Below are 10,626 nucleotides of genomic sequence, written 5' to 3'. Positions count from 1 at the left end.
GCACACCTCTGCCTTCCAGAACCTTCTCTGAAGACAGACGTCACTTCTTGGTACCCTGAACACGGCTGTAAACTCCGAACCCAGTGAACACAAGGCACTGCACAAAAATAGGAAAAGAACCCAACCCAAACCCCTGAAAATTCCAGTTGACCTCTCAGGCTGCTCTGAGGTAACTGGGTCCTTCAGAATGGCTGGGCAAACAGTGTGGGGAAATAGCTAAATTCAGTCACTTCCCCACAGGCCTTCCCCCCTCCACTTCTCTGCACACCCAGCCCTTTCCAGAGGATATTTGCCGGGGGGGAGGAGGGAATGAATTCTCCCCTCTGTGTAGTTCTTTTCTGCATTTTTGGGTTGAACTTACCAGTTTTGTTTTCTCTACTAAATTCCATCCTGGCGCCAAAAATGACAAAGCCACCCCGCGGCTGTGGCTGCTTGCTGGTGGTGGGAGAAGCACAATTCACTCCTGGGTGGGAAGGAGCCCCAGCACGGGCAGAGTGCAGGAAATAGAGGCAGCTGAACCAAAATAAAACCAGGCTGCACTTCCACCCCGTAATTACAGACAGAACCCCCTTCAGGGAGCCCAGGGCTGGCTGGCTCTGGGCTCAGATGGTTCAGCCACAATCTCTGCCCAGTCTGGAGAGGACTCCAACCTCCCCCTCTGATCCTGCGTCCCTGGGAAAAGTTCTTCCCTTCTCAAGCTGCAAACCAGGAATGCACCTGAACTCCCACGTGCTTCAGTGAGCTCCTGTGATAAGCACTGACCATCAGAAAGTAAGTGCTGATAACACAAAAAATAGGAATTATTATTATTATTATTGTTATTATTGTTATTGTTATTATTATTACTATTATTATTACTACTACTATTATTATTATTTTGTGTCCCTGCTGCCAAAGCAGGAATGGGAGTTTCTCCCCTGGGCTGGACCTCCAGGTCCTTTTGGTGTCCTCCCCTCCCCAGGATCCTCATCCCTGCAGATGTGCAGGTTGGTCCTTCTGACAAAAGTGGTGACAAAAATCCCAGCAGTGTCAGCTGGAGCTGGATGAAATGTCCCAGGAGGAGAGGGCATCTGACACCAGGAGAGGAAAGGGAACAAGCACAGCTGACATTCTGGAGGCAAGGACAGACCATCAGTCACAGAGATCTATGGGTTCAGTACAAAACCATTTCTTAAAAATGATTTATTTAAAAAAATACAACCCACAAAACCCTTCAGGTTTATGGTTAATGCTCAGTGCTGGCATCACCGAGACGCTCAGCAGGAAAAAATGCTTTGAAGGACACAAATCCTGGAGGCTGCAGAGTCCAAGGGTTGAAGTGTGCGGACTAATCCATGGGAAGGAAGAAGCTGCACCCCTGAGGTGGAGAACAACGCATGGATGGATCCCCAGCACTGCAGGAAGAGTTCATCCCGCCTGGGAGATCAGGAGGCAGCCCCAGGGTGCATCACTCCGGGCATCCACCCTCCACAGCTCGGGTGTGGGCTGATTCACGTGGCTCCACCTCCCCAGACATGATCACAATTCACCTTTGCGGTGTGTCACACTTTGGATTCCGGGGTCTTTATGGAGTCTCCTGACAGTTTCTCCTTTTCTGGCTCCGCCTTTGTCTCCTGTGCCTGGCTGGCCTCCTGCTTGCTGAGGATCAGATACACAGCCCCGAAGCACAGGAAAGCACCCACCTCGAAGAAAAACTGCAGCCCCAGATACCTGTGGGGTGCAAACGGAGGATCAGGGGAGTGGGGATATTCCTGAGTGCTCCAAGCACCTGAGACTCTGGGGAGGTTCTTCCAGGGACTGCCTCTGCCACAGTGCAGAGAGCTGGCAGGGCCTGGGGGGTGAGTGTCCCTGTGTGTTCACAGTGCTTTGCACAATGATTTGCCGTGTCCCCCTGGAGTCCCTGACCCCCATTATCCTGATGCCACATCCCCCTGCAGTCCCTGACCCCCATTATCCTGATGCCACATCCCCCTGCAGTCCCTGACCCCCATTATCCCGATGCCACGTGTCCCCGCAGTCCCTGACCCCCATTATCTCGATGCCACGTGTCCCCGCAGTCCCTGACCCCCATTATCTCGATGCCACGTGTCCCCGCAGTCCCTGACCCCCATTATCCCGATGCCACGTGTCCCCGCAGTCCCTGACCCCCATTATCCCGATGCCACGTGTCCCCGCAGTCCCTGACCCCCATTATCCCGATGCCACGTGTCCCCGCAGTCCCTGACCCCCATTATCCCGATGCCACGTGTCCCCGCAGTCCCTGACCCCCATTATCCCGATGCCACGTGCCCCTGCAGTCCCTGATCCCGGTCTCCATCCCTACCTCTGCCTGAAGAGGGTGTTGTCGTAGTACCTGCAGGCTGCCCTCCGGTCACACCTGCTCTCCCACAGGATGCAGGTGGTGTCGATGGCGCTGCCGTACAGCACCGGGCCCGGCATCCAAGCTGCAACACAGGGTCAGCCGGGCCCAGCCATCCCCCCCACCAAAGTCACCCCAAATCCACGTCCCCACGTGTCCCAGCCAGGTGCCTCCGGAACGCTTCAGTGACGGTGACCCCACCAGCCCCTGGGCAGCCCATTCCAGCTCCCCTCCTCTATACACTGAGCACTTACTGCTCCTTCCCACGGCTGCTGTGGCACAGCCTGGGGGCCTCCAGGGTCACATGAACTTTCCCCTTTGGAGAAGTAACTGGTGGGGTCCCAGGATAGGGTTTGGAGCCCCCCTGATGCACTGGAGGCGAGCAGAGCAGTGTCTGCACACAGCCTGAGCTCCTGGACCTGAAGTATTCCCGTCCCTCCTTTGCACATGGAGATGGAGCCCTTGGAGCTGCCCTGTCTTATCCCCACCGCGAGCACCCCCAGACCCCACAAGGCAGCATCTTTCCCTGCCTTGGGAAAGCCCTCTCCAAGAGCTGCCATTATTTTCCAGGATGATATTTTAACACAATTTACCTAAAACTCTCAGCAGCATGAACTGTATCCCAACAGCAAATGATTTGTCTTCAGGCTGGATGCTCCTGAAAAACAAAGTGGAAAACATGTCCTCTGGCAATCCCACCAGGATGGATGCTTCCCTCCCTGGCACAGCACCTCACCCACACATGGTCCTTCAACCCAGCCACCAAGCACCCAGGGAGTTCCCATTTACATCAGCAAAGCTGATGAGGGTTCATTCATTAGGGCTGAACACTGACCACGGCCTTCCCTTGGCCTGAAAATCCTGCCAGACCCAGGAAGACATGGAGAGGGCTTGGCTAAGGAGCACTTTTGCTTTTGAGTCAAAGAATCTGGGTGAGTGAAACAGAGGCAATGAAAGGGATGCTTTTTGTAACTGAGCAAGTGCTTTGCACGTGGAGGCAGCGGCTTTCCTGAGGTGAGAAGCCCCAGTGTCCATTCTGGTGGCAGCCCAGTTTTCTGGAATCTGTATTTCTGGCTGTGGTTCCTGCTGGGCTCACACGTGGAAAAGGACTGGTTGGCAGAGGACCCCCAGGCCAGCACCCTCAGGGGACTCAGCTTCCCTCTCCTCTCTGACTGCCTGGAGTGCACGGAGCTCTGGGAGGTAAAAAGGGGTTTTTAACAACAGATTTTTCCCTAAAAAGCAACTCTTTAGAGTATTTTGGCCATGGAAATGTGCTCGGAAGTACCATTTATAGACTAAGACAGAGACTTCCCCATGGCTTTCCTCTCTCCCTCAGCTTTGCCCATGCTGGGGTCCAGCCCCACCAGCCTGGGCTCACGTCTAGGCGGCTCCATCCTTCTCTGCCCCACAGGCACCTTTCCAAGGATGTGGGAAGGTGCAGCCCTAATTGCCTCTCTGCACTGGGAGGGAGGCCGCTTGCAAGCAAAGGAAGGTAATTAAACTTCTTAACTTCACACAGAGCTGCCTTAAAAAGAGCCCAAGTGCCGTGTGCTGAATTACTGCTGAGTTAATGGTGCATCTTGTGCTGAGGTAAAAATCCCGGCAGGAACAGGCAGGAGGTGCAAAACAGGGCTGGTTTAACCCCTACAGGGCTGGTTTAACCCCCAGCTGCAGAAATCCTTCCTCCGGAACCAAACATCCCCTCTGGAAGCCCTTTGTGGCTGCCCAGGACCGTGCCCAAGGCGTCCCCACCTGAGGATGAGCATGAAGGACGGCGTGTGGGATGTGCTGGCGAGGATCCCTGCCAGGCAGGACAGGACCACGAAGGGCACGAAGAGGTGGGAGCAGCCGGTGCCGCAGGTGCCCGGCCTGGCGAGCCCCGGTCCCGGGATGCAGCTGCACTCGGTGTAGTTCTGCAAAGAGAGGAGAACGTCCAGGGGCTGCTCACGTGCCCAGGGATGCGCAGATGGAAGGGAACGCTGCCAGAGTGAAGGAGGGCAGTAGGATTTGTCTGGAAATAATTAGCAGTAATTAGCACTCAGTACTTCGGGGAGACGTCAGAGCCCGGTTCAGGGCTCCAGGAGAGCTGGAGAGTGACTGGGAACAAGGGCTGGAGGGACAGGACACAGGGAATGGCTTCCCACTGCCAGAGGGCAGGGATGGATGGGATATTGGGAAGGAATTCCTGGCTGTGAGGGTGCTGAGGCCCTGGCACAGGGTGCCTGGGCTCTGCCATCCGTGCCCAGGCGCTGTCCTGCTGTGAGCCTCTTCATCCAGGGCTGTGTGCAGGGCCCAGCTGCAGCCAGAGCCCAACCTCAGGGCAGCGTTAAATCAAAAACGTAAAACCTCACCTTTGAGAGAGGCTCATAAATAACTGGCAGAGAATTATAGCAAAGAAAAGATGCCCTGGGGTGATGGATGAGGAATTTTTCCTTTTCTCTATTTTTTAGCCACAATTTTCTTTCTTTTTTTTTTTTTTTTTTTTTTTTAAACAAGAAACCTCTGGGTGTTTTTTTGAAGAGACCTTTAAATTAATAATGAGCATCATCTTTTGGTTGCCAGAGGGGGTGGCAGTTCGCAGAAGGGTGATCCCAGAGGTAGGAGCAGCTCAGGGTCTCCCAAAACCTCATTCCTACATCCAAGTTTGCACGGTGCCCTCTGGAAAGGCTGCAGCAGAGCTGGGCACACAGCTGCAGGGCTTTCTGCAGGCTGGGAGGTTTTTGGAAACCCCGGGACAGGGAAGGCAGTAGGCAATGAGTGCCACAGGTCCCTGTACTGGCAGAGATGCTGAAAATTGTAAGAAAAGTGTAAAATTTCCGAGAAAGCAAGGGCTGGAAGAGGGAGGCAACTTCGAGGAGGAAGAAAGCAGTTGGAAAGGATCTGCCATACAAAAGGCAGGCGTGGGGGTGCAGGAAAGCACATTTGGGACTAAGCTCTGGCAGAAAGCATAATTGTTATTAAAATGAAGTGCTGTTAATTAACAAAACGCTGCTGAAAACTGCCCAGACAGTCCCACGCTGCCATTACAGCCTGTGCCAAGCGGAAAGCCACTCATCCTACACAGACTGCAGAGAGGTTGGAATGGCAAAGATTTCCGTGCGGGTTATCTGTTGAACTGCGCTGTCTGCAGACCCACAGAGCAGCTGGGAGAGCTCAGAGCTGTCGGGGTGTCGGTGGCAGGCCGGGAGCAGCACAGCAGAGACAAGCACAGGGCAGCAGAAAGACCCCACCAAAGGAAAGCCAGGAGCAAACCCCACTGTTCCAGCCCCTGCACTGGACTCTCCACTCAGTCCCCCTCTCATGCAGACACTTGGCTGGGCAGCCTGTGCCCATGGAGAGGGTGTGCACTCTGCAACCAGATGGGAATTTCCACCCTGCAAACCTGGGAGCTGAAAGGTGGAGTAACACCCCTCTGACGAGGCTCTCCCAGAGCACTTACCACAGCTCTGCCAAATGCCAGTGCTGGGAGCAACCTGGGCACCTGGGAGGTGTCCCTGCCCATCCAGGGGGTGGCCTGGGAGAGCTTGGAAGTTCCTTCCAATCCGAACCATTCTGTGGTCCTGGGGCGGCCCCTCAAGCTGCTGGGTAGCAATGAATCTGGAGAAGCCACGGTTTGGGGAGCACAGCCTGACCTGGGGGTCAGGGGATGGGGAGGGACACCTGTACATCCTAAAACACTGGATCCTAAGAGGTTCCTGCCTGTTGCCTTGGCCAAGGGATGTTCCCAGCCTCCCCCTGCTCATCCCACACAGATCACGCAGCGCTTGCCCAACACCAATGAACATCAGAAAATCCATCTGCCAGTCTGGAGCAGGACAGTGGTCACCCCTCAGCAGCCATGCCCCAGGCCTGACTCACCAGGACTGAGTTGTTTGTGTCGATGTTCACATTCCTGCAGCCAGCAGAGCAGGGGGAGGTGTATTCCACGCCGTTGGAGCCACAGACGGGGTTGAAGCCCTTCTCGGGGCAGTGACAATGCGCGTTGCACTCCATGTCGTGGTGCCCAAACCCAGAGCTGAGCACGAGGAAAGTGTTAGTGCCAGGTACTGATCAATGTGCATCTTACAGAGAAAACAAACTGCCTGTGTGCTGAGATCAGTAAAAACCCACTTGACTGCTCAACAAACCCTTCCCCACGTGTGAGTGAGGAGCCACGGGAATTCCACCATCACCCCGGGCCTCGGCTCTGCCTGGGCAAAGCATCCCAGCCACAAATGGTCCCAGGAGCCTCCCACTTCCTTCATACTTGGTCCCAAGCCCGGGCTTTGGGGTTCTTGCAACACCCCACTGTGGGAGGGAAGGAGGGAGGGAGGGAGATTCCCCTGAGGGCCGGGACCACAGGACACTGACCAGGCAATTCACAGAGACCTGGATCAAGCCTTGAGGGCACACAAGAAAATCCTGCCCACGTTTAGCTGCCATAGCTTGGAAGGTGTGATCTCAGGGCTGGCCCAAAACTTTCCAAGATGAAATGTAAGTCTTGTGCTGTTTGTGCCAAAAACATGTTTACTTCGGGTTCCACACCTGCTCCTCAGTGGGAAATCTCACTGGTGGAACTCGTATAACCCTGCTCCTAAAAATCTCATGTTAAAAAGGTTTTAACCCAAAGGAGATAAAGCTGAACTGACTCCACTGTGTGTGGGATAAATCACGAAGGGTATCTGTATCTTTTCTGCCCTAAACCTGAGGACACGGCAGACTCGGTGCTTATCCACAAGAATTTCTTACTTTATCTCCATCAGCTGCTTCTCCTGAGGAAATGAATCAATTTCTGGGGATTCTGCTTGGCTCCCACCCCCACCCCGAGGAATGTGCCCGTGGCTGGGGTGTGCCCACCCTGGGAATGCCCCCCCGCCCCGTGCCCAGCCCGCGGAGCAGTGGTACCTGTCCCAGTAGGTGACACCGGCCACCTTCTGCGTGGGGCAGCCCAGGAAGAGCAGGGGAAAGGCCCCGAGCAGGCAGAGCAGCATGCCCAGCACACACAGGGCACTGCACTGCCTCAGAGACATCTGGAACCGCTTCAGGATGGCACCGCCCACCACAATCCCCACCATGGCCCCGGGGATGTTCACGGCACCTGGGGAAAGGCAGGGCATGGAATCAGGGAATCAGAGAGTGGGTTGGGAGGGATCCTAAACATCACCCAGTTCCAGCCCTTCCACTGTCCCATGCTGCTCCAAGTCCCATCCAGCCTGGCCTTGGACACTTCCACCCTCTGTGGGTGCAGTAGGGTCCTCCATGTCCTCCAGGGATCCAGGGGCAGCCACAGCTGCTCTGGGCACCCTGAGCCTCAGCTCCCTCACAGGGAAGGATTCCCTCCTAAAACCCTACCTAAAGCCATTCCCCCTTGTCCTATCACTGTACCTTGCTTTCCATCCTCTGAGCTGCATCAGTCCCTTCTCACAGCAAAGGCCCAGGGGATTTGCTGTTGGGTTCCTGTTTTTCAGCACAGGGGATTCAGAAGGGACCAAGGTTTTTGCAGGAACTGGTGGAATAATGCTACGAAAAAGCTGCTTTTCAAAGCCAGGGCAAACCGGCTGCCTTATGTATCCATGGATGGAAGATGCCAGGAGCAGTGGAAAGCCATGCTTCACCCAGCGAAATGTGATTTTTCAGTGTGGACAGGAGGAAGCACCAAGTAAACCTGGGGAGGATGTTTAATTTCTGTGCAGCACAGGACTGTGCCCATTTCTGTGGTCACCCTTGTAAAACCCCATTTATCTAAAACCCCCCATTTTTGGGGGAGACCAAAGTTCAGCTACAGACGTGCAAACTGATTAATTCAGCTGAGGATCAACAGGGAGGTTGCTTTCAGCCCATAAATACCCACGCAAGGAAGGAATTTCCAGCTACAGAAAGCTTTTTGATCTGAGGGAAAAAGGCAAAGCAAGACTCAGTGGTGAGAACAAAGGCTAGAGAAATTCATCCACTGAGCACAGGGCTGACTTGAATGCAGAGGGTAAATCTGAGCTGGGAGCAGCTCAGCTCACATCGGGGCAGGAGAGCACTGCTTCAGCATTTAACCTTCCCGCCTGCATTCAGCCCTGGGCTTTGCCAGTCTGCTCTGCTCACTTTATTCTGATTTATCTCTTGCAGACCTCAGAGGCCTCTTTCCCTGAGGAACTGTGGGCAGGATCTCTGAACTCTCCGACTGATTCTGAGAGGGGGGCTTTATTCCAGAGGAGCTCTTCCTAATTTCTAGATTATTTTTTAAAGAGTCAAAAGCTCAGCAACACTTACCAATGATCATGTTGGCCAAGGATGCTGTGAGGGAGAATTGTCTCTCCAGGAACTTGCCCATGAACGTTGCTAACCCAGCAACCATGGCAGAGATGTTGACCTGAGCCAGCACCACCAGCAGGTACACGGGATGCCGCAGGTTCCTCAGCAGCACCACAGGGAAACCTGAAAGGACAAGGGGGCACCTGTACCATGGAGAGCAGGGGTACACCAAAATATTAATCAGGGAATCACAGAAGGGTTTGGGTTGGAAGGGACTGCAAAGCTCATCTCATTCCATCCCTTTCCTTGAAGCTTTCTGGCAGGGCTTCTGCTAAAACAAACACAAAAGTACATGGGAAGTCACTGAAAGTTAATTTATTTGTTTGCTGCCCTTGCAATTTCAGTGTCCTTTTTGTTTCAATAATGAAAAATGCATTTTTTGATTACAGGCAAGAAACGCTCCAGCAAGCTGCTCTAGGGCTGAACCCTTGAGCAGGAGAGGTCTCCACGGAGCTCAGCACAGGCAGCCCCAGCTGCCAGGGAACGGGGTGCCCGGTGCTGCCAGCTGGGAGCTGCAGCTGTCCATCCTGGAGTGATCTCCCCTTCCTGCACATCCCAACCCCACTTTCTGCTCCTGCTGCTGCTCTCCCGCTGCCTTCCCCTGCTCTGGCTGGCACACAAAGGGCAACTTCCGAACGAACTGCTGGTGAGTTTCCCAGATGAGGGCTCGGGCAGCCAATATGCTGGAGCAGAGATAAGGAATTAACAGGGAGGATTAATGCAAAGGACTGCCATAAATTAATGGTGTTAATTCTCGGCAGCTGACAAACAACTGGGACAATCTTTCTATCGGCTCCAGCCCAGCGGCACCAGGGCACTGCGGTGGGGAGGCCTCCCTGGGGCTAGTCTGGGAGCTGTCCCCAGATGGGGACGGATTTTGGCTGTCCTAAATGTTCTGTGGAGGGCAAAAGGATCCTCTGTGGGTGCAGTAGGGTCCTCCATGTGCAAAGGCAAAACTCCCCAAACTCATGGCAGCATTGCCTCTCCTGCTCAGCACTCTGCCCTCAGGTCAGGCAAGCAGTCCAAAATTTTAGGGAGTTGCAAAAGCAGGTCCAAGCATACTGGGTATGGTCAGGGACCCTGGAATTTTGACCTTGTGGAGGCTGGCAGTCAGTGGAGAGGGAAGGAGCTGCATTACACCAATGTGAACCCAAGAGGGGAGATGGTTTTGCTTTCAAGTACCACTACAGGTCCTGATCTTCAAAGCATATTCCTGGAATTTCTGAGCCATATTACAGATAGGAAACCTCAGATTGCTTGCTGAAAAATCTGATTTTTGTGGGAATCTTCCACCAAAAAGTTCTTTTCCTTGTAGGCCTTTGGTCTTTTCAGTCAAACCACACCCCCTCTGCCTCACCAGATCAGAGGTAAAAAGCTGCAACTCTTTTTACCACTCAGAGGTAGAAAGCTGAGCAGGTCCCCACTTCATGGTGGGAGCAGCAAGACTTCCATCCTTTGCAATCCCCACCTCAGCACTAATTGGATCTTCCTCACAGCTCCAGAGAGGAAGCTGGGCAGACAGGAAAAACAAGTGGAAACTTCAAAATAATAAACAAAAAATATCCTTGAAACTGCCTCTAGGGACCATAAGGGAAACAAACGAGTCACGAGTGCAGCGTTCCAATTGCTTTGAAGATCACCTTTAATGGGCTAATTCCCAGTATGTGCAGCAGAATCGGCACATCCTCCCAGCTGTTTTCAACAGAAGCCTGGAAATTAGCAATGGAAATTACTTCAGGCAAGCTAAATCCTACAATTTTTATTTCTGCAGGAAGATCCTATGCCTGCAGAAGGAGGAATTGGTGGTGGGGGGGGTGCAAGCCAGTGTCCCACGGAGAGAGCATCTGTGCGAGAGCCAAGATCATTCCCCATGGAGGCCTGATGTCCCCGGCGCTGAGGGACTCAGCCAGCAGAGCTGCTCCCTCCTGGGGTGACTGACCTCAGTGCTTGGAACGTCCCCAGAGGCCCTTATCCTGCACACAGCT

General features: G+C 53.8%; 1 protein-coding gene across 2 annotated transcripts in view; it reads right to left on the bottom strand.

Annotated features, from left to right (window-relative positions):
• Positions 1-1,177: 1,177 nt before the first annotated feature.
• The window catches only part of SLCO2B1 (solute carrier organic anion transporter family member 2B1), a 34,818-nt gene continuing 25,369 nt past the window's right edge, over positions 1,178-10,626 (bottom strand). For both annotated transcript variants that reach the window (XM_082278768.1, XM_082278769.1), the window contains 7 exons: positions 8,600-8,764; positions 7,244-7,436; positions 6,218-6,374; positions 4,112-4,272; positions 2,953-3,017; positions 2,324-2,444; positions 1,178-1,710 (listed from right to left, as the gene is read on the bottom strand). In XM_082278768.1, coding sequence (XP_082134894.1) covers positions 1,542-1,710; positions 2,324-2,444; positions 2,953-3,017; positions 4,112-4,272; positions 6,218-6,374; positions 7,244-7,436; positions 8,600-8,764 — 1,031 coding nt within the window. In that variant the 3' untranslated portion in view covers positions 1,178-1,541. The remainder of the gene's footprint in view (positions 1,711-2,323; positions 2,445-2,952; positions 3,018-4,111; positions 4,273-6,217; positions 6,375-7,243; positions 7,437-8,599; positions 8,765-10,626) is intronic.

This window comes from Coloeus monedula, assembly GCF_965178545.1.
Source record: "Coloeus monedula genome assembly, chromosome: 3".
Lineage (NCBI taxonomy): Eukaryota > Metazoa > Chordata > Aves > Passeriformes > Corvidae > Coloeus > Coloeus monedula.
This window is presented reverse-complemented; position numbering and strand designations above follow the sequence as displayed.